The sequence below is a fragment of the Salmo salar genome, chromosome ssa14 (genome assembly GCF_905237065.1).
Source record: "Salmo salar chromosome ssa14, Ssal_v3.1, whole genome shotgun sequence".
NCBI lineage: Eukaryota > Metazoa > Chordata > Actinopteri > Salmoniformes > Salmonidae > Salmo > Salmo salar.
Genome location: NC_059455.1, coordinates 80689927 through 80713978, shown reverse-complemented (window position 1 = coordinate 80713978; position 24052 = coordinate 80689927). Strand labels below are relative to the sequence as shown.

Genomic DNA, 24052 nt, shown 5'->3' with positions numbered 1-24052 from the left:
CTATGTTAATATCCATGATACCTATTACCTTCAGATGAAAATCCAGTGAAATCACTGAACCTTGGCTACCCGTTAGCTACCCGTTAGCTCCCCGTTAGCTCCCCGTTGGCTCCCCGTTGGCTCTCTGTTGGCTCCCCATTGGCTCCCCGTTGGCGCCCTGTTAGCTCCCCGTTGTCTCCCCGTTGGCTCCCCGTTGGCTACCTGTTAGCTCCCTGTTGGCTCCCTGTAGACTCCCTGTTGGCTACCTGTTAGCTCCCCGTTAGCTCCCTGTTGGCTACCCGTTCGCTCCCCGTTAGCTCCCCGTTGGCTACCTGTTAGCTCCCCGTTAGCTCCCTGTTGGCTACCCGTTAGCTCCCTGTTAGCTCCCCGTTGGCTACCTGTTAGCTCCCCATTAGCTCCCCATTAGCTCCCCGTTGGCTCCCTGTTGGCTACCTGTTAGCTCCCCGTTAGCTCCCTGTTGGCTCCTGTTGGTCGTGCATTACACAGAAAGGCAAACATACATCTTGGGAACAAACTTCTCCATCTCCAATCTATTTATGTCTTTATTGATCTCGTTCAAGTGAATTGTATTTGTGTTTTGCCATGGGAGAAGAGAACCTGAAGGTTTACAGTCTTCACTTGGACCTAACGCAGGAGCTAGAATAGGCTTACTAACGCTCTCATGAATCCTGGCACATTTCAGATAACCTTGTCTTCAGATGTGTCTACCCCAAAAGTCCACGTGACAGAGATATGCTATGTAGTTTGTGACAGAAAAACGCTTGCATATTTTAATATAGTGATTAGAGCACATTCGGCCAATTGTAGCCAGCAATCAATTATCCTCCACATTGTTTACTAAGCCTGATGGTTTCAAGTCCAATGTCTTAATCATATCAAATTAAATGACTGATATTCATTACATTACAACTATACTGTGGAGGTATCGGGGTAATAGGACACACACACACACACACACACACACACACACACACACACACACACACACACACACACACACACACACACACACACACACACACACACACACACACACACACACACACACACACACACAAAGTCTATAACACAAAGGCTATAAATAAACGCAATGCATTCTATAGACATGGATATAGACATTTATAACAGTTACAGCCAGAGACAACAGTTAACAGTACCAAGTGAGTGTTAAGAAGGGCTGTTGAAGAGTCAATCCCCTTTGAGCAAATCCACACCACAAAAGAGCCAGGCTTTTTGTATCTGGCTTTAGAGAACAAATTCACTCCTTTTAAATGGATATCTCTGGGTTTGAGAGAGCAGTATTGTGAACTCCGAGTTAGAGGACTGACAGGACTGGGTCACACAGAGGGATAGAAATGAGAAATAATCCTCACAACAACCCTTCCCATTGCCCCCCACTGTCTGAGCAAAACTCTACTGAGTAACCTGAGTTATATCTGTATTGTGTTTGGCACACATAATCAACTATTTTCTTTCAAACAATCAGCTTTAAAGCACATTACTAAACTAATGGTGGTGAAGCTTAAAATATTAAGAGTAACAGTGACATAAATATTTGTTAAATACCATTTGTTGTTGTTGTTACCTGTAGGTCTAAGCCCTTAGATCACAATATCTAGCTAACTTATGGAATTGTTTTAATAGGATTATACAATGCATCATTTAGCCATTTGATTTAGAATTTTAGGACCCCAGTATGTATCAAAAGATTTTTTGATGAAACATTGAATTTGGCCTTTACTGCTATTGCTCATAGAAACACATTAAATGACACGTGTACATGGCAAAACAGACAGTCCAAAAAGAAATCATAAGGGTCAAGATTTTGAATTGTCTGTCCTATTTCTGAGAGATATAAGAAAAACAACAACAAAAATTTGACCCATGTTTTGTCACGTTATTTGTGACACATTTGACCCCCTATGCACTTTTTGCTATTTTTACAGCCTGATACTGGGTTAACTTCAGACTTTCGTGTTTGTGAGAGTCGCCCCTTTCCATATTGGTGACATATTAGTTTGTAGCTCCAATGGTTCGGTCAATCTAGACAGTCGGTTTTGTGAGAAAACCTCTTCGAAATGAGGACGTCCATGACAGAGTTCAGACGACTGTCGTAAAGCTTGTGGATGTCGTAGAGTCAAAACTGTCGTGTTTGTGAGATCTTTCATTGGTGTTGACTTATTAGTTTGTAGCTCACACGGATCGGGTTTTACAGACAATTGTGACAATTGTACGGATCGTATTGTGTAGAAAAAGGCCACTTTAACAAGCCCTATGTTATGGAATAGGCACAAAGAGAGGACTGAGCTGCAGTCACTACAAGAAACGGTAAGTCTCTAGCATAAACACACAGGGAGCTGTTCAATATTCAAAATGACGTCACCGTGTGATGCACAGGTGCATCAATCAACTCTAGGGGCGTTACATATGAGCGTCTACTAAATGACCAAAATGTAGAGCAAAATGTTGACCAGGGCCCATAGGGTAGTATTTAGGATGCGCCCCATGACTTTGTACACCACCTCAGAGACAGGCCATGGTTGCTGTCCAAATGTAACACAATTTACTTTTCTACTACATTATTTTCGCTGATTGATTAAGACAGGCAGTGTAAATCAAGTGCAATGGTATTGTAACACTTTGCAATTTAACAAGCTAGCATGCTGAAACGTCAATCTTTTCATTAAATTTACAGTGTTAACTCACATAACACGATGCATTGAAAACTATTGGAAGAGAGACCAATCAGTGAAAAACAGTCATCTTAACCACATGAAAGGATATATGAGCATTAGAATAAAGATTTGGAGTTGATATAATTATCAAATACAGTGTGCTACATCCCAATTAATGGGTGTTGGATGGAGAAACATTTGAAGACAGATCACATCCACCTGATGTAAAATCACTATTATGCCTCACCCTCTGGTGAGACAAGTCCTAACGCCATTAAAAGCTTTTTAAAACTGCACATCACAGCAAATCGCCGGCTTGTTGCTTAGTTACAAGTGCGCACCACTTTGCTGTTTCTGACCCTGCCCAACATACAACGAATCCTAATAAAGTACGACACATCTAATTCATCCACTCTGAGAGTTTTCTTATAACCACCTCTGAGGGACAATACTGATGAAAGAATGAAATGGGATGAAGAACACAAAAATATTTATACAGCAGAAGCCAATGTCATCAAATCGTGGCCTAATATCAAGATGAAATGGCAAAAATGTTCCAAAGCGATGATGGATGTGTTGAACTTTTTCAACATCGATGTTTGGCATAAAAAATGCATGAAATTGAAATCTGCTATGAAGCAAAGAAGACTGCTACAGTATTTTCAGTGAAGTCCATCTTTTGTTAAAAAAAAACGTTCACAGACTATCATGAATTCCCACCACATTGATCTTATTTCATACCAAAGGTCTCGACGATTAAGTTTATACTGTATGTGTCCTTACCAAACTTAGGTGGCACGGAGTTGGCAGCAAATCTGTCTTTTACGAAAGACTGTTAAGAGTTCATGCCACCTCCAGCATATGTCAGACCAAACATATCCCAAGCACAAGTGTCAGGACGTGTGTCCTTACCAAAGTCCCGAGCTTATCAAGGTCATTTCACTCAAATTTGAATGAATTGTATAACTGTGTGTACTTACCGAACTCTCGTGGCACGGAGATGGAGTACACACAGCTGTGTCCTGAGGTGTAGTTGCGGGGGAAGTTAGGAGACAGCACCGTGCCCTCTGACCCTGTGGAACGACTCCCACACGGTGCTGGGGAACACAAACAGACACACTGAGCACCGCTCAACTTCTAATGTACCTCTCTGAAGGAGCATCTAGCTCACATTTATTCAATACATTGGCCATGCGAAGTCTTCCAGAAACGAGCAGCATGGAACACACACAAGGATTACACAGACAGCTTAGCAGTCTAGTCTTATGATTATCTTCCGTGTGCTTATATGTGTGCTGTAAGTCATATTGATTGTTTTACAGTGGCTACTACAACTTTTGGGCAATCCTTTTACCCCCATCTTTTTCCCCACAAATTGTTTTATTGGATTTTTCTCCCAGCTCAGTAAACATCCTAACAGATTTATTTCCTTTAGTACACTGCTATGACCATATCTAACGGCCTTTCTCTAGCTTCATCAGGTTGGCCTATGTCAGTATGCATGTTTTGTACCTTGACAGCTGGGCAGCACCCTGTTCCAGCCGGGCCTGCCGTCGTCCCCCATGATGCAGGTGAGCGTGGAGTAGCCCTGGAGAACGTATCCCGACTCGCAGTAGAACGTCACGGTGGAACCCAGCTTGTAGTCGCTGCCCAACCTGGTCCCGTTCATCACACTGCCTGGATCAAAGCACGACTCACGCAGCTTGGCTGAAGCGGGGAAAGATATATATACACATACAGTATATAACAAAAAAGCTTTAATAGTAGTGTGTACAGCAGATGCAAATAGGTAACACAGGCAGTGAGGGAGTTTCTTTGTTGAAAGATGTTGAGGAGAGTTTAACAAAACTCATAATTCAAATGCTAAAACATTGTATCCACCTCTACTATCAGAATACTGTGGATAGAAAACATTTGGATTCTCATTACACATTCTGCACATACAAAACAATGAAAGGAAACAATGCACATGTCTGACGTTGGTATAGGAACCAATTTAAACAGCTAAGCAGAAACGTTCCCCTGTCCTACTACCTTTGTATTCCAGGTGGAAACCGGTGTAGCTGACAGAGCCATCGCTGCGGAAAGCCAGGTGCATGGTGTTGGAGCTGCTCTCGATCCTCTCCGGAAGCTTGCTGTCCTGAAAGCTACCAATCAGAGGGCTGTTGCTGTCTGGGCCGTCGTAGATATACAGGAAGTCATAGTTGGGCTCAATGCTGAAACTAGAGGGAGGGATAGAGAGAGAGAGAGTAAGAGAGAGTAAGAGAGAAAGAGACAAATCAGATCAAAGACTCCATCCAATTCCCCCGCCATACCATATCTGGAGGAGCGTGTTCTTTTTTTAGAAAACCCTTTTAGAGAAACTCTCTCTCTTTCTGCTGAGCTTGTTTGGGTTTCAATTCATCTGTCTGTGCGCCGTATACAGTAATACATCAAATCAAATCGGCAGAGATGACTAGAAAATACTGTCTGCTTTCATGGCCTTGTGTGCACGGTCGAGGTGGGAGGTTAGAGACAACACTCAAAAGGCCCCGCGATTCACACATTGACACACAGTGGCAGATGCCTCAGATGCCTGTGTCTACCTAATGCCACAGACGCTAATGAATAGATTCCTCAGATCATCTGTAACCTCTCCTCTCTATGGGTCTCAGCTGTGGAGCCGGACAACATGATGATATCCCCCTTTACCCAGTTAGCGGTTGCTAGCGCTCCATTAATTTCCCTTATCTGTGCTGTGGGAAAACGCTAACACTAAGGATGCTAGCATCTATAAATACCCGGGGAGTGTAATTGCTTTGGTATAGTCAAAGATGAGGCACTTATCCTATTGAGCTGCAACCTCATCACAAAAGTTTGTCTACTAACAGCTCCTCTCCCATGCTCCGCATTTTCGAGAATGAGTGTGTGCGTGTGCTGTGTTTGTGGGTGTGTGTGTTTGTGTGTGCGTTTTCTCTATCAGGGAAGTTCATTTACGTAAGAGACATTTGGAGGTGTATTTTCTTTAATAATATTTCTGAAAGAGTACGCTAAGTGATATTGCCACACTTCAATGAGCCTGTATCTAAGGCTAAGGGCTCATTGTAAGATAATAGAAATCCAAACATGGGGGGGAAACTCCTGCTCTACACCATATTAATAAAGTCATTAAATGTTGATAACCAGATGTGTTCAGATGTTTTTTTTAGTTTAGCCTCTGGAGCTGTCACTCAACCAATTTTACTTGGTAGCTAACGAATACGCGGCGAAGATAATACCCAATTTGGTGACAATGACAATGAAATCCAAATTTGACACCTTGCCAATGCAATGGGTCCCTTTTTACTATATAATATTACACTGCTGCGGTTACAAAGGGTGTCCCCCAGGGCTCGGTGCTGGGCCTCCTTATTCCTCACCATGTCAACCCTGACTTTTTTTTACAATATATTAATATTAATTTTCTCTATTTTGATTGGGAACATATTTAATGTGGTGGTCTTTTTGGGGAGAATAGTGTCAGTAATGGAGTGTATAATGGAGTGTATAATGGTCGTCTGCGAGATAGAACAAAATAAAAGGCTTTTCATTAGAGAACCCTGGTTAACCCTGTACCACCGTCCCACTGCCAATAGCCACTTTTCCACTGTACTGTGTTATTTACTTCATTGTTTTGTGGGATAGGACCATTCAAATGAGAAGAGAGCTCACTTTACACACCAGATGAAACTGTCTAACCGGTGGAACCAAAATGGCTGCCTGATACTGGTCGCTTGAAAACTGCTGTGTCATCATCACTGCAGTGGCTTGCTTTCAGCTCAAATATAATTTTTTATTTTTTTTAATACAACTAAGGAGATGTTACTTTTATCTCACCCCCTCTCTTTCTTTATTTTTCTGTCTTGCACTATTTCTTTCTCTCTCTCCTCAATCTCTCACCCTTAGTCCTCAATCTCTCTCTCTCTCTCTCTCTCTCTCTCTCTCTCTCTCTCTCTCTCTCTCTCAGTCCTCAATCTCTCACCCTTAGTCCTCAATCTCTCTCTCTAAATCTCTCATGTTTAATCCTCAATCTCTCAATCTCTCACCCTTAGTCCTCAATCTCCCTCTCTCAATCTTTCACCCTTAGTCCTCAATCTCTCTCTCTAAATCTCTCATCCTTAGTCCTCAATCTCTCCTTCTCAATCTCTCACCCTTAATCCTCAATCTCTCTCACCCTTAGTCCTCACTGTCTCTCTCACCCTTAGTCCTCACTCCCTCTCTCTCGCTCTCTCTCTCTCTCTCTCTCTCACGCTTAGTCCTCAATCTCTCGCACGCACACACACGCACGCACACACACACACACACACACACACACACACACACACACACACACACACACACACACACACACACACACACACACACACACACACACACACACACACACACACACACACACAGCCTCATGTCTGGCACAGGGCGGGCTGCCAAGGGACAGGTACGTGGCTGCATCACCCTTTGATGCAGACAGGATTAGGAGGAGCTAGCTGCTGGTAGGGGAAAGGCAGGGGGAGGCCTCATCTCACAGCTTGAAGTTAGAGGTTTAACTTAGAGTGTGGCAGCAGTGGTAACATCTGTCAGCTATACACCACACTGTGTAGCCTATCGGCAGTCAAACCTAACCCCGTTTTGACCTTTGGCACCTGTCTGCCATGGAAGGCCCCTGCGCCCGCTCAAGCCTTGCCGCCGCCAAAGGTTAAATGAAAACAGTTACACAATTTAGGTGTGAAACACATTAAGTTCTTGCTTTGTTCTTCTATTAATTGGCTGCATCAGTCAACGCAGGCCGAGATGTCTTGATACAGCACCTTAAAAGTGGGGAGCTGAGAAAGGTCAAAGCAAGGAAGTCCAGCTGGGGAAGCTAATTACCCGCCGAACACATTAATTGCATCTTAATATAACAGTGATAGCAGTTAGCAGAGACCGTTGTATAATCACCTCACACCCCTCAATGTGATTGTGACAAAATTCCCATTAAGGTCCACCTTGCGTGCATGTGTGCATTCAGTGGAACTGATAGGGAGAGTAGGCCTTAATCACTTCGGAGAAAACTAGCCCCTACAGTTGAAGTGGGAAGTTTACATACACTTAGTTTGGAGTCATTAAAACTTGTTTTTCAACCACTCCACAAATGTATTGTTAACTATAGTTTTGGCAAGTCAATTAGGCCATCTACTTTGAGCATTACACAAGTAATTTTTCCAACAATTGTTTACAGACAGATTATTTCACTTATAATTCACTGTATCACAATTCCAATGGGTCAGAAGTTTACATACACTAAATTGACCGTGCCTTGAAACAGCTTGGAAAATTCCAGAGAATTATGTCAGGGCTTTAGAAGTTTCTGATAGGCTAATTGACATAATTTGAGTCAATTAGAGGTGTACCTGTGGATGTATTTCAAGGCCTACTTTCAAACTCAGTGCCTGTTTGCTTACATTTTACATTTTGGTCATTTACATTTTAGTCATTTAGCAGACACTCTTATCCAGAGCGACTTACAGTAGTGAATGCATACATTTCATACATTTTTTTTCTTTTTTTCCCCCCGTACTGGTCCCCTGTGGGAATCGAACCCACAACCCTGGCGTTGCAAACACCATGCTCTACCAACTGAGCCACACATCATGGGAAAATCAAAAGATATCAGCCAAGACCTCAGACCTCCACAAGTCTGATTCATCCTTGGGAGCAATTTCCAAATGCCTGAAGGTACCACGTTCATCTGTACAAACAATAGTACGCAAGTATAAACACCATGGGACCATGCAGCCGCCATACCGCTCAGGAAGGAGACACTTTCTGTCTCCTAGAGATGAAAGTACTTTGGTGCGAAAAGTGCAAATCAATCCCAGAACACCAGCAAAGGACCTTGTGAAGATGCTGGAGGAAACAGGTACAAAAGTGTCTATATCCACAGTAAAACGAGTCCTATATCAACATAACCTGAAAGTCCGCTCAGCAAGGAAGAAGCCACTGCTTCAAAACCACCATAAAAAAGCCAGACTACGGTTTGCGACTGCATATGGGGACAAAGATAGTATTTTTTGGAGCAATGTCCTCTGGTCTGATGAAACAAAAATAGAACTGTTTGGCCATAATGACCATCGTTATGTTTGGAGGAAAAAGGAGGAGCCTTGCAAGACGAAGAACACCATCCCAACGGCAAAGCACGGGGGTGGCAGCATCATGTTGTGGGGGTGCTTTGCTGCAGGAGGGACTGGTGCAATTCACAAAATAGATGGCATCATGAGGATGGAAAATTAGTGGATATATTGAAGCAACATCTCAAGACATCAGTCAGGAAGTCAAAGCTTGGTCGCAAATGGGTCTTTCAAATGGAAAATGACCCCAAGCATACTTCCAAAGTTGTGGCAAAACGGCTTAAGGACAACAAAGCCCTGACCTCATTCCTATAGAACATTTTTGAGCAGAACTGAAAAGGTTTGTGCGAGCAAGGGGGGCTACAAACCTGACTCAGTTACACCAGCTCTGTCAGGAGGAATGGGTCAAAATTCAACCAACTTATTGTGGGAAGCTTGTGGAAGGCTACCTGAAACTGTCACGACTTCTGCCGAAGTTGGTGCCTCTCCTTGTCCGGGCGGCGTTCGGCGGTCGTCGTCGCCGGCTTTCTAGCTGCCACCGATCCACGTTTCTTTTTCCATTTGTTATGTCTTGATTGTTCACACCTGGTTCCCATTACGTTATTATTATTTCCCTATTTAACCTGTTGGGGGTAGGGGGCAGTATTGACACGGCCGGATAAAAAACGTACCCGATTTAATCTGGTTACTACTCCTGCCCAGTAACTAGAATATGCATATAATTATTGGCTTTGGATAGAAAACACCCTAAAGTTTCTAAAACTGTTTGAATGGTGTCTGTGAGTATAACAGAACTCATATGGCAGGCAAAAACCTGAGAGGATTCTATATGGGAAGTGGCCTGTCTGACAAGTTGTTGTTCATCTGGGCTCTTTTTATTGAAGACTGAGGATCTTTGCTCTAACGTGACACTTCCTATGGCTCCCTTAGGCTCTCAGAGCCCGGGAAAAAGCTGAACGATATCGAGGCAGCCTCTGGCTGAAACACATTATCGCTTTTGGCAAGTGGCCGATCAGAGTACTATGGGCTTAGGCACGTGCCCGAGTCGACCCCATGCTTTATTTTCTTTCATCTGTTTACCTAAATGCAGATTCCCGGTCAGAATATTATCGCTTTTTTACGAGAAAAATGGCATAAAAATGGATTTTAAACAGCGTATGACATGCTTCGAAGTACGGTAATGGAATATTTACATATTTTTGGTCACGAAATGCGCCATGCTCGTAACCCTTATTTACCCTTTCGGATAGTGTCTTGAACGCACGAACAAAACGCCGCTATTTGGATATAACTATGGATTATTTGGGACCAAACCAACATTTGTTATTGAAGTAGAAGTCCTGGGAGTGCATTCTGACGAAGAACACCAAAGGTAATAACATTTTTCTTATAGTAAATCTGACTTTGGTGAGTGCTAAACTTGCTGGGTGTCTAAATAGCTAACCCTGTGATGCCGGGCTATCTACTGAGAATATTGCAAAATGTGCTTTCACCGAAAAGCTATTTTAAAATCGGACATATCGAGTGCATAGAGGAGTTCTGTATCTATAATTCTTAAAATAATTGTTATGCTTTTTGTGAACGTTTATCGTGAGTAATTTAGTAAATTCACCAGAAGTTTGCTAGTATAGTAAACTAGTATGCTAGTTCTGAACGTCACATGCTAATGTAAAAAGCTGGTTTTTGATATAAATATGAACTTGATTGAACAAAACATGCATGTATTGTATAAAATAATGTCCTAGGTGTGTCATCTGATGAAGATCATCAAAGGTTAGTGCTGCATTTAGCTGTCTTCTGGGTTTTTGTGACGTTATATGCTAGCTTGAAAAATGGGTGTCTGATTATTTCTGGATGGGTACTCTGCTGACATAATCTAATGTTTTGCTTTCGTTGTAAAGCCTTTTTGAAATCGGACAGTGTGGTTAGATTAACGAGAGTCTTGTCTTTAAAATGGTGTAAAATAGTCATATGTTTGAGAAATTGAAGTAATAGCATTTCTAAGGTATTTGAATAACGCGCCACAGGATTCCACTGGCTGTTACGTAGGTGGGACGATTTCGTCCCGCCGGCCCTAGAGAAGTTAACCCTCTGGTTCTCATTATGTTTTGTGCGTGATTGTTTCTTGGTTTTGTGTTAGTCTTTTGTGTTAGGGTTTTGTTATCCCTGCGTGGATTTATTTGGCTGATTATTTTCCAGAGTAAAGTACGTTATTTTTCTCAGTTCTGTGTCCTGCGCCTGACTCCGTCCTCATCTCTGCACAACTGACACCTGACAGAATCACGCACCACTTTTTTATGGAGTCAGCAGGTGCACCCAGTCCTCCGGTACCAGTGGAGGAACGCGTCCAGCAGCACGTGACGATGCTCCAACATCTTGGCACAGCCATGGATCGCGTGCTGCTCACCATGGAACGATGGAGAAGGGGGGGGTGTTCCCACAACCCAATCAACTTCACTCCAACCAACACCACAACCAACACCTAACACCTGGACCCAGTGGGAGCTCTGCCCTGAGCACTATTGGACGAGAGGGCTGCTCCAGTTGGAGCTCTACATGGTGACCGTCCTCCCGGCTCCCTCGGGATACGAGAGCGTGTCCGCCCTCATCTCCTGTCTGTCGGGGAAGGCGCTTGAGTGGGCCAACGCGGAATGGGGAAGTATAGATGCAACGTTGGTCCGCTATGAGGATTTCACCCGCCGCTTCCGGGCGGTCTTCAATCATCCACCTGAGGGGAGAGCGGCGGGGGAACGCTTGTTCCATCTCAGACAGGGGATGAGGAGCACACAGGAATTCGCACTGGACTTCAGGACCCTGGCTGTCAGCGCAAGATGGAATGAGAGGGCCCTGATTGACCATTACCAATGTAGTCTACGGGAGGATGTTCGTCGGGAGCTGGCCTGCAGGGACACCACCCTTACCCTCGACCAGCTGGTGGATTTATCCATCCGGCTGGATAACCTGTTGGCCACCCGCGGATGTCCGGATCGGGGTCCATCCATTCCATCCCCCAGCACCTCTGATCCTACACCTATGGAGCTCGGAGGTGCTGCTCTAAGGGTGACCGGAGGGGAGGCTGTTTCCTGCACTACCTGTGGCCGCAGAGGACACACTGCTGGTCGGTGCTGGAGAGGTTCCCCAGGAAGTCGAGGCAGCAGGCAGGGCACTGGTGGATCATCCCAGGTGAGTATGCACCCAACTCACCCAGAGCTTCCTGTTGCGCACATATATATCTAAATAATGAGTTTTCCCCGCATTCCCAGCATAAGGCGCTACTAGATTCACTTTATTGACCGTTCGTTTACTCATAGATTAGGAATCCCTATTGTTCCTGTTGATGTGCCCTTCCCTGTACATTCCTTAGATAGTCGTCCTTTAGGGTCGGGTCTGATTAGGGAGGTCACAGCTCCACTATGTATGATAACACAGGAGGGTCATGAGGTTTCCCTAGTTGGCCAATCATGATCCCACTATTTCGTGGCAACTGAGGGCTCTCAAGGGATGGTCACGTCAGTGTTCAGGGAGGTGTATAGGTGTTTCCATAGGTGCAACTGCGGTGGAGAGTCCAAACCAGGTCTCCACCATGCACATCCCCGCTGAATATGCTGATTTGGCTCTCGCCTTCTGTAAAAAGAAGGCGACTCAACTACCACCCCATCGATGGGGGGATTGTGCGATAAATCTCCTGGTAGATGCAGCACTTCCTAGGAGTCACGTGTATTCTCTGTCACAGGAGGAGACAGCGGCTATGGAAACATATATCATCGAATCTCTGGTACAGGGATACATTCGGCCTTCCACTTCACCTGCCTCCTCGAGTATTTTTTTGTGAAGAAGAAGGATGGAGGTTTACGCCCGTGCATTGACTATAGAGGTTTAATAAAGAGGATGAGTACAGTTATTTCTGCTGCATTTTGGTCCTCCTTAACCGACAACAGCCGTGACACTATGAGTACCTTGTCATGCCGTACGGGTTGATGAATGCTCCATCCGTCTTCCAATCCTTTGTAGACGAGATTTTCAGGGACCTGCACGGGCAGGGTGTAGTGGTGTATATAGATGACATTCTAATATACTCCACTACACGCGCCGAGCATGTGTCTCTGGTGCGCAAGGTGCTTGGTCGACTGATGGAGCATGACCTGTACGTTAAGGCGGAGAAATGTCTGTTCTTCCAACAGTCCATCTCCTTCCTAGGGTATCGCCTGTCCGAGTCAGGGGTGGAGATGGAGAATGACCGCATTTCAGCCGTGCGTAATTGGCCGACTCCAACCACGGAAAAGAAGGTGCAGCGGTTCTTAGGTTTTGCCAACTACTACCGGAGGTTTATCTGGGGCTTTAGTCAGGTAGCGGCTCCGATTACCTCTTTGCTGAAGGGGGGACCGGTGCAACTGCAGTGATCAGCTGGGGCGGACAGGGTTTTTGGTCACCTGAAGGCTCTGTTTACCTCAGCTCCTGTGTTGGCTCATCCTGATCCCTCCTTAGCGTTCATAGTAGAGGTGGATGCGTCCGAGGCTGGGATAGGAGCTGTGCTGTCTCAGCGCTCGGGTACACCACCAAAACTCCGCCCCTGTGTGTTCTTTTCGAAGAAGCTCAGCCCGGCGGAGCGAAACTATGATGTGGGGGATCGGGAGCTGTTGGCTGTTGTCGGGGCTCTGAAAGCGTGGAGGAATTGGCTTGAGGGGGCTAAACACCCTTTTCTCATTTGGACTGACCACCGCAATCTGGTGTACATCCGGAAGGCGAGGAGAATGAATCCTCGCCAGGCAAGGTGGGCCATGTTTTTCACCCATTTTGTGTTCACTCTATCCTACAGACCAGGTTCCCAGAATGCTAAGGCAGACGCACTGTCTCGGATGTATGACACAGAGGAGCGGTCCACGGATCCCACTCCCATAATACCGGCTTCTTGCCTGGTGGCACTGGTGGTATGGGAGGTTGACTCGGACATCGAGCGGGCGTTACATGCGGAGCCCACTCCCACCCAGTGTCCGGTTGGACATAAGTACGTTCCGTCTGATGTTCGTGATCGATTGATCTGTTGGGCTCATACGCCACCTTCCACTGGTCATCCTGGCTTCGGTCGGACAGTGCGCTGTCTTAGTGGGAAGTACTGGTGGCCCACTTTAGCTAAGGACGTGAGGGTGTATGTTTCCTCCTGCTCGGTGTGCGCCCAGTGCGAGGCACCTAGACACCTGCCCAGAGGGAAATTACAACCCTTTACCCATTCCACAACGGCCGTGGTCACACCTATCGGTGGATTTTGTGACGGATTGTTGTGGATCGGTTTTCTAAGTCCTGCCGTCTCATTCCTTTGCCCGGTCTCCCTACGGCCCTACAGACTGCGGAGGCCCTGTTTACACACGTCTTCCGGCACTACGGGCTGCCTGAGGATATAGTGTTTGATCGGGGTCCCCAGTTCACTTCAAGGGTCTGGAGGGCGTTCATGGAACGTCTGGGGGTCTCGGTCAGCCTGACCTCAGGGTTTCACCCCGAAAGTAATGGGCAGGTGGAGAGAGTTAACCAGGATGTGGCTAGGTTTCTGCGGTCTTATTGCCAGGACCGGCCGGGGGAGTGGTTGGATTTCATCCCCTGGGCAGAGATGGCCCAAAACTCCCTCCGCCACTCCGCCACTCCTCCACTAACTCCTCCACATTTGACCCAAGTTAAACAATTTAAAGGCAATGCTACCAAATACTAATTGAGTGTATGTAAACTTCTGACTCACTGGGAATGTGATGAAAGAAATAAAAGCTGAAATAAATCATTCTCTCTACTATTATTCTGACATTTCACATTCTTAAAATAAAGTACTGACCCTAACTGACCCAAGACAGGGAATTTTTACGAGGATTAAATGTCAGGAATTGTGAAAAACCGAGTTTAAATGTATTTGGCTAAGGTGTATGTAAACTTCCAACTTCAACTGTATTAGCGCCTAATATGCTGCCATGTTACCTGATGAAGGCCAGCGATAGGACATAGTCAGAGTTGACAGCTATTAGCCAATCACAGTCCTTGCTGTGGGGGTAGGGATGGGGGAAGTTGGGAGACAGGATGAAGCCATTGGATCCAGTCAAGTTTCCTCCACAGGGGGCTGAAAGAGAAGAAGTGAGCAAATTAAAAATATACTAACTCTGACACTCTGTCTCTGTTATTCTGTAGTCAGAATACGGCATGATATTCTGTGGAGATTTAATGGTGGATAGGGTTGCAAAATTCTCATAACTTTCCCAAAATCCCCAGGTTTTTCAGAAATCCTTGTTGGAAGATTCCTGGACTCAGCAGGAAATATGCAGGAAATCTGGAATAATCCAACCAGGATTTCTGGAAAACCTGGGGATTTTGCAACCATAATGGTAACTGATACTTTGAGTTTGAGAGATCAAATTCTCCACACAGACGCCCTGTACAAAAACACATAAAACACAAGAATCCTTGAGGTTTCGTCAAGGTACTTCTTATAAGTATGGCGTCTCTGAAAAGTGAGAGGGATCTTCGGCTCTGCGTCCAATAATTAGATTTTCATCAATGGCTTGCCTTGTCAGTCATCTCATTGGCTTTAGAGCTCAAGTACTGCTTGGCGCTAGGTTCCGCAACATTCAGGGATACAATATGTTTATTAGCAGGCTAGGAGCCTGGGCTGGGTTGCCAGATCTAAGTCTCTCTGCAACACCAATGGGCTGTTACGTGATAGTTTTTCCCAAATCTCTTTTCTTGTTACAGCTCCTTTAGATGGGAGTCAACAGACAACTACTGAGAGGAAGTAAGGTTAGAGAGAGGAAAACTTCTGGATCTACCTGTAAGCACTCACCTCAACAGAAGGCCATAAGGACAGACAAGAGTTGTTCCCTGCTCAGCACACACATAGTGGTCAGTGGAAAATCCTCAATACAAACCCCAGGCTCCATCTGTTAGTACTCAACTCAATACAAACCCCAGGCTCCACCTGTTAGTACTCAACTCAATACAAACCCCAGGCTCCATCTGTTAGTACTCAACTCAATACAAACCCCAGGCTCCATCTGTTAGTACTCAACTCAATACAAACCCCAGGCTCCACCTGTTAGTACTCACCTCAATACAAACCCCAGGCTCCATCTGTTAGTACTCACCTCAATACAAACCCCAGGCTCTAACTGTTTGTACTGATATGTTTGGATTTCTGAGCTTTAACTATTATTAATCATTAGTTATATTATTAATCAGTAGTTATAATAGAGACATGAGGGGTGCCATAAGTAAGCTTAGGAGGGGCTGAGTGCAGGGACAACAGTCACATGTGGCAGTACTGATAAGGAGGAGACTCCACCCAACGTGGGGTATGTATACTACCACGGGTAAAAACATGTCTTTGTCTAATGCAGCTGTATTGCCCTCTGAGAAGAATACACTTGGTTTAAGCTTTCATAGTGTCCGTCGAGTTCTTACTATAATAATTAGAACCTAACAGTACTGACCTTAATACAAAGCTATAACTATAGCCAAGGGTCCTTTCCTGGTCAGTTGATGTGCTGAGGAAAATCTCCTAGCCCTATCTGTAATTAAAGCACTCACCTATGCAGACAGGAGGGCTGGGTTGCCAGTAGTAGCGGTTCTCCACCTGGATACAGGTAATCTTCATCTCTCCCTGGAGCTCATACCCAGGGTCACAGAGAACGGTGACGGTGTCACCCGGCTCTCGCCCGTCCCCGTTACGACTGCCGTTCATGGGTACACCTGGGTCTCTGCAGGCTGTGGCCACCGAACCTGCCGGTCACAACGTAGGGAGGGAATCAAGTGAGTCTATGCAGATAGGTTTTATGTTAACAGTGGGTTGACAGTGTCTTCTATATAACAGCTAAACAGTTTGTATGTCTGGTTTTAAGTATTGAATCAATTAAAGTCCCCAGATAATACAGTGAACGAAGTTTTCCATTAGAGTCAATCACATACAATACCACATTTTTAGCCGGTAACCCAAACATGTACATTCTAACTGATGTACTGAAACTGACACAGTAAAACTGACTCCGAGAAGAGCATCAATTTTGAAGATATAAACTGTCACACAGTACCCCAAACCTGCACTTTACACTGTTTCTTAGTGTTAGACTTTATGAATCTAAAACTGACTTTATTGCTTTTGTGTCTTCAAACTTCCAAGACTTTTCACAAACAGACTACTCACTTGAGAATTCGATAGCGAAGCCGGACTTGCTGATGTAGAAGTCAGTCTCAAACTGGATGGTGACCAGGTTGAGGGTGCTGTGGATCCCCTCGGGGAGCAGAGAGCCAGACACTTCCTTCAGGGACATCTCATTCTCAGGAGGGCCGTCCCACACCTTGAGGATGTCATGGGATGCCTCTGTGTCGAAGGCCAGGAACTGCAGGCTGAGAAATGAGGAGGAGGAACATGATCATGTACACTACAGCAGGGTTGCAAACTTCCTGTAACATTCCTTAAAACCCCAGGTTTTCCAGAAATCCCAGTTGGAAAATTCCTGGAATCAGGAAGGAATAAGCAGTAAATCTGGAATCCTCCCACCAGGATTTCTGTAAAACCTAGGAATTTTAAGAAAGTACTGCAACCCTAGGCTGCAGTAAATTACTTGCAATAAATCATGGAATAACAGAGTAATAACAGAGATGTTAAAATTGCAATACTCATGGAAATAACTTGATAAATTCGCCAAAACAGTGCGGTGGAGATAATTTGTGGATGACCTTTGCTCCTCATGGACAAAAATGGTATAAATCAAGTCAAATCACTGAATGTGTTACACCAACACAACTGTTTCCTCATACAAACACAGTTTGTTCTGCATTGCTAGCAATACAGTTTGTTCTAAATCTGAGGGTTTGTGCATATTTCTTCCTTGGTTTTTGATATTCCCTTTTGAGAAAATGCAAGCATTCAGCTGAAAGCCCCAGTGCCTTTTTCTTTTGCATGGAAAAGTGCTGTTGTGATGCAAAACTGAGGTGCCTATCTAGGCATAATGATGTTGTAGAGACATCAAGCTACGAGCAACGAGCTATAAGTCAGAAAACCTGGCAGGTAATTGATGCACGTGGTCATAACACTCCTTTCACATCACCATTCAGCAGACTGTGCTGATCAAGACACCAGTGGAAGAAAATAAAGAAAGTCATGAATAAAAATATGATTTCAAACGAGGTGTGCCACTGGGAGTTGGAACAGAACAAATTGTTTGCCTCCAAGGTTACACCATTCCGGCTCCATGCAATACTAATAATTGAGTCTATGATTGAGCATTTGAGTCTCATTAGGCTGTCCAGCCCTGGGGTCGAAGATGTGCATGACAGGCAAAAACCAAAGAAGTATCTGGCATCTGTAGACTAGACTGGAGAGAGGACAGCGGGACACCCTGTACTCCTGTACCCCTGCTGGAATGGACATTCAGATCTTCACTATTATAGTCACGCCGATCACTATAGTAGGGATTGATTAAATTCACCATCATATCTAAGCCAATATGAAACCAATGTCGATTAAACTTGGCAATTCAATTTGATTGGAGGTACAAACACACTCCCCGCCTCTCGTCATAAGCCGTCCGTTAGTTTTAGGGAGAAAAAAAAGTTTGTTGGGGAAACAGTTTTGATTACAGATATAATTTATTGCTCTCACGTGCTCATTTCTGTCCATTAAGAACCAACAATGTGCTAACTTTATGTAGCATTTCTGACGATGGTAGCATATTTTTTAGCCAAAGCTCAGAGTTCTAACACCGGGTCAGTTGCTCGGCAACAACACAGCTGCTTGCACCATGCTGCCAGTCATAAGAAATCTATGTGAACAAACCTAGGCTACTGTAGACAATCAATAAATGCAAACATATATTTTGATTAGCTGGGTAGGTGCCCCGCTCTGTCTGACAGCGAAGTCAGCGAAAAACAAAAGTGAGGTAATTAAGCATGTGTGGTAATGAGTAGGATTTTGTGTTTTCACATGTACATGTGATTGCTTTTGATGAAAACACTATCTGCCTTTCCTCCCCGCTTTCACCTGATGACTTGATGGGCCATATTCTGGTGTACCATGGGGTAGATTAATCGAACTTACTCTCAGCTTGCTTGCTTAAGTTTTGCAACCTGCTGTACGCAGTCAAAAGAAAATGACATGCTTGCTAACTTGGTTAGCTACATGAGTAAACGAGTCTGTTTTCATCAAATCATCTGTGTTAGACTATTGTATTTTAACCAAGCAAGATAAATAAATGTTCAATCAGTACTGAGTGAATGAACAAAATCATTTTGGAACAAAATATTCCAGACTGTCCATTTAAATGGTCTGTCATAGTCAATGTTTTAAGAACAGGATTCGTAGTGCAGTGGTTAAAGTTACTGCCTGTGGATCTGAAGATTGTGGGTTGGCCTCCCTGAGGATACATTTTGACATTTCTTTCGTTTATAGTTTTGACAGCCCCCTCCTGACACACACACACACACGCACGCACGCACGCACGCACGCACACACACACACACACACACACACACACACACACACACACACACACACACACACACACTAATTTTCATGTATTAAGTGACTCTTAAAAGAGCCTTTGGGTTCGTGGAGAGGCAGGCAAGTGGCAGTGAGAGTGGTGGTGTGTACTACTGTGTGCATCTTGCTAGAACGGAGGAGAGACCAGCACTCAGACTTTCATGGAAGAGGACATTACCCTGATCTGTGAGATGCACGCCATCCTTACAGTACTGCCCAGGGACACAGTGCTTTATGGCAGAGGGGCGGATTGTGAGGATGCGCCTGCCATGGAGAAATGCTCAAATCAGCTGGGTGACAGAGCACCGGGCCATCTTTATGCGCTTGTCCTCCTCCCATTGAAACATCAAACTCCTCTGCTGTGCTATGTCAGAGTAGACCATCGTTGTTCGGGTGACTACCTCCGAATCAGTTTGCATCTGACACACCAGGGCTGTCCCCTTTGTGTGTCCCAATTAGTTTCTACCAAGGTGGATGACTATGATGTCAGGGGGAGCAGCAGCACAGGCCATCTGCTGGCGCAGAACATGAAGGAGTTTGCCTCACTTCATTCCTCGCTCTTGAGCCACGTAATGTGACAGTAGTCAAGGGAGAGGTTGTGATGCTTTCCGACTGACCTGGCACACTTCTCCAACAAGTGGATCCACGAATGCCCAACTAGCCACACAGTCCTCATTCCAAATCCATGTTAATGAATGAGTAAATGCCTGGAAGCCCGCGAAAAAAAGGGAGCGAACTACAGTAGTACAAAACACTGAGTGTTAAAAACATTAGGAACACCTTCCTAATATTGAGTTGCACTCACTTTTGCCCTCAGAACTGCTTCAATTTGGACACTACAAGGTATCGAAAGCGTTCCACAGGGATGCTGGCCCATGTTGATTCCAATTCTTATCACAGTTGTGTCAAGTTGGCTGGATGTCCTTTGGGTTGTGGACCATTCTTGATACACTGGAAACTGTTTAGTGTGAAAACCCCAGCAGTGTTGCAGTTCTTGACACACTCAAACCTGGCACCTACGACCATACTTTGTTCAAAGGCACTTCAATCTTCTGTCTTGCCCATTCACCCTCTGAATAGCACACATACGCAATCCATGTTTCATTTGTCTCAAGGCTTAAAAATCATTCTTGTCTCATCCCCTTCATCTGATTGAAGTGGATTTAACAAGTGACATCAATAAGAGATCATAGCTTTCACCTGGATTCACCTGGTCAGAGTGTCATGGAAAGAGTGTTCCCAATGTTTTGTAAACTCAATGTAGCTATGGAATGAATAGAACTGCATTCCAATTGAAAAAGATCATATGCAGATTATTTTCTTGCTCCTGTTTGTTTCAGGGAAGCTTAAAATGTATATTTAGACTTTTGCAAGGACAATAAAACATTTTCTGTATGTTTCTAATTTTTCTAGCCAACATTCCCATTGAAGCACCAAGTCCAATCAGTTCTACTTGTTGTATTTCTGAGAGGATCTCCTATCAGACTTTCACTCTCTCTCTTTTTATCTCTGAGATAGGCTAATTGACTTTTACTTTTATGCTGTGTTACTGTATGTTGAATTACGCTTTTGTATAATCACCTTTCAGTGTAAAAACCATAGAAATGGAAAAAAACTGTTTTAAGTGAGGAGGCATTGTTCTGAAGCCGAAAATAAAGAAAACTCACATGAACACCACAATGACTACCTCACCCATGCTTTTCCAGCACACATCTTTGACCTACTACAGTAGCTCTGTTGGTCTATTGTACTTCAAACAATGTGTAGGCAGGTTGCTTAGGATTCAAACCTTCTCAAACAGCCTAATTCATACTCTTCAGAAGGATAATGGACTTTACACTGTTCTGCTGTGACGATCGTCAAAAGGAGTAGACCAAGGTGCAGCGTGGAAAGTGCTCATATTTATATTTATTGTAACTCAGAACACTCAAACAAAATAACAAACAAAGAAAAAATGAACGTCACGTTCTGCAGGCTTACTGAGCTGACAAAAACAACAAACCGTGACGCAGAGTAGAAACATACACTAACTCAGAAATACAATCTCCCACAAACCCAGGTGGAAAAAAACCCTACTTAAGTATGATCTCCAATTAGAGACAATGAGGACCAGCTGCCTCTAATTGGAGATCATCCCAAACAAAACCCCAACATAGAAATACAAAACTAGACCCTGACAACATAGAAACAGAAAACAGAAAAAAAAACCTGTCACGTCCTGACCTACTCTACCATAGAAAATAACATCTTTCTATGGTCAGGACGTGACAGTACCCCCCCCCCAAAAAAAGAAAAACAAAGGGAGGGTAGGGTGGGTAACTACTGTCTATGACGGCTCTGGTGCAGTACACATAACCTTCTCATCCCGCGGATCCTCCAACAGAGGAGGCGGCTCCGGTTTGGGGCGTAACCCACGCTCCGCCCGCTGACCCCTCTGCTTCTGTGCCACCGGACCGTGGATCGATCACCGGTGGTTCTGGACTGCCGATCGCCGCTGGAGGTTCTGGACTGCTGACCGCCGCTGGAGGTTCTGGACTGCAGATTGCCGCTGGAGGTTCTGGACTGCAGACTGCCGCAGGAGGTTCTGGACTGCAGACCGCCGCCAGAGGTTCTGGGCTGCAGGCTGCCGCCGGAGGTTCTGGGCTGCAGACCGCCGCCGGAGGATCTAGGCTGCAGACCGCCGCCGGAGGTTCTGGGCTGCAGACTGCCGCCGGAGGTTCTGGGCTGCAGACCGCCGCCGGAGGTTCTGGGCTGCAGACCGCCGCCGGAGACCCTGGGCTGCAGACCGCCGCCGGAGGTTCTGGGCTGCAGACCGCCGCCGGAGGTTCTGGGCTGCAGACCGCCGCCGGAGGTTCTGGGCTGCAGACCGCCGCCGGAGGTTCTGGGCTACAGACCGCCGCCGGAGACTCTGGGCTGCAGGCCGTCGCCGGAGACTCTGGGCTGCAGGCCGTCGCCGGAGACTCTGGGCTGCAGGCCGTCGCCGGAGACTCTGGGCTGCAGGCCATCGCCGAAGACTCCAGACTGGGGAACGTCGCTGGAGGGTCCAGACTGGGAACTGTCGCCAGAAGCTCTGGACTGGGAACTGTCGCCGGAAGCTCTGGACTGGAAACTGTCGCAGGAAGCTCTGGACTGGGAACTGTCGCCGGAAGCTCTGGACTGGGAACTGTCGCCGGAAGCTTTGGACTGGGAATGCGCACTGGAGGCCTGATGTGTGGGGCTGGCACAGGTGGCGCCAGACTAGTAACACGCACCTCAGGGCGAGTGCGGGGAGCAGGAACAGGACGCCCCGGACTGGGCAGGCGCACTGGAGGCCTGATGCGTGGGGCTGGCACAGATGGCACCAGACTGGTAACACGCTCCTTAGGGCAAGTGTGGGGAGCAGGAACAGGACACCCCGGACTGGGCAGGCACACTGGATGACTGATGCGTGGGGCTGGCACAGGTGGCGCCAGACTGGTAACACGCATCTCAGGACAAGTGCGGGGAGCAGGAACAGGACACCCCGGACTGGGCAGGCGCACTGGAGGCCTGATGCGTGGGGCTGGCACAGATGGCACCAGACTGGTAACACACTCCTCAGGGCAAGTGTGGGGAGCAGGACCAGGACACCCCGGACTGGGCAGGCACACTGGATGACTGATGCGTGGGGCTGGCACAGGTGGCGCCAGACTGGTAACACACACCTCAGGACAAGTGCGGGGAGCAGGAACAGGACACCCCGGACTGGGCAGGCGCACTGGAGGCCTGATGCGTGCGGCTGGCACAGATGGCACCAGACTGGTAACACGCTCCTCAGGGCAAGTGTGGGGAGCAGGAACAGGACACCCCGGACTGGGCAGGCACACTGGATGACTGATGCGTGGGGCTGGTACAGGTGGCGCCAGACTGGTAACAGGCACCTCAGGGCAAGTGCGAGGAGCAGGCACAGGGCATACCAGGCTGAATAGACTCACTGGAGGCCGGGTACGTGGGCCAGGCACAGGATATTTTGGGCCGTGGAGGCATGCTGGAGATCTGGAGCATAGAGCTGGCACAACCCGTCCTGGCTGGATGCTCAACCTAGCTCAACAAATGCGGGGCGCGGGTACAGATCGCACCGGCCTGTGAATGCGCACTGGCGACACAGTGCGCATCACTGCATAACACGGTGCTTGCTTCGTCACTCGCTCCCCACGGTAAGCACGGGGAGTTGGCTCAGGTCTCCAACCTGACTCTGCCAATCTCCCCGTGTGCCCCCCCCCAATTTATTTTGGGGCTGCCTCTCGCACTTGCCTCGTGGCTGGTATAGTGCTTCGTAATATCGCCGCTCCGCTTTAGCTGCCTCAATTTCCTCTTTCGGACGGCGATACTCCCCAGCCTGACTCCAGGGTCCTTTCCTGTCCAGAATTTCCTCCCAAGTCCATTCCTGTTTCTCCTGGGCACGCTGCTTGGTCCTTTGGTGGTGGGAGATTCTGTGACAATCGTCAAAAGGAGTAGACCAAGGTGCAGTGTGGAAAGTGCTCATATTTATATTTATTGTAACTCAGAACACTCAAACAAAATAACAAACAAAGAAAAAACGAACGTCACGTTCTGCAGGCTTACTGAGCTGACAAAAACAACAAACCGTGATGCAGAGTAGAAACATACACTAACTCAGAAATACAATCTCCCAGAAACCCAGGTGGAAAAAAACCCTACTTAAGTATGATCTCCAATTAGAGACAACGAGGACCAGCTGCCTCTAACTGGAGATCATCCCAAAC

At 46.2% G+C, this 24052-nt stretch overlaps 1 protein-coding gene across 1 annotated transcript in view; it reads right to left on the bottom strand.

The window, feature by feature from the left end:
- The window catches only part of LOC106570400 (CUB and sushi domain-containing protein 3-like), a 725317-nt gene that overhangs the window by 224743 nt on the left and 476522 nt on the right, over positions 1–24052 (bottom strand). Inside the window, 6 exon segments of the mRNA XM_014142665.2 lie at positions 3656–3772; positions 4188–4382; positions 4710–4897; positions 14759–14897; positions 16358–16549; positions 16971–17173. Coding sequence (XP_013998140.1) covers positions 3656–3772; positions 4188–4382; positions 4710–4897; positions 14759–14897; positions 16358–16549; positions 16971–17173 — 1034 coding nt within the window.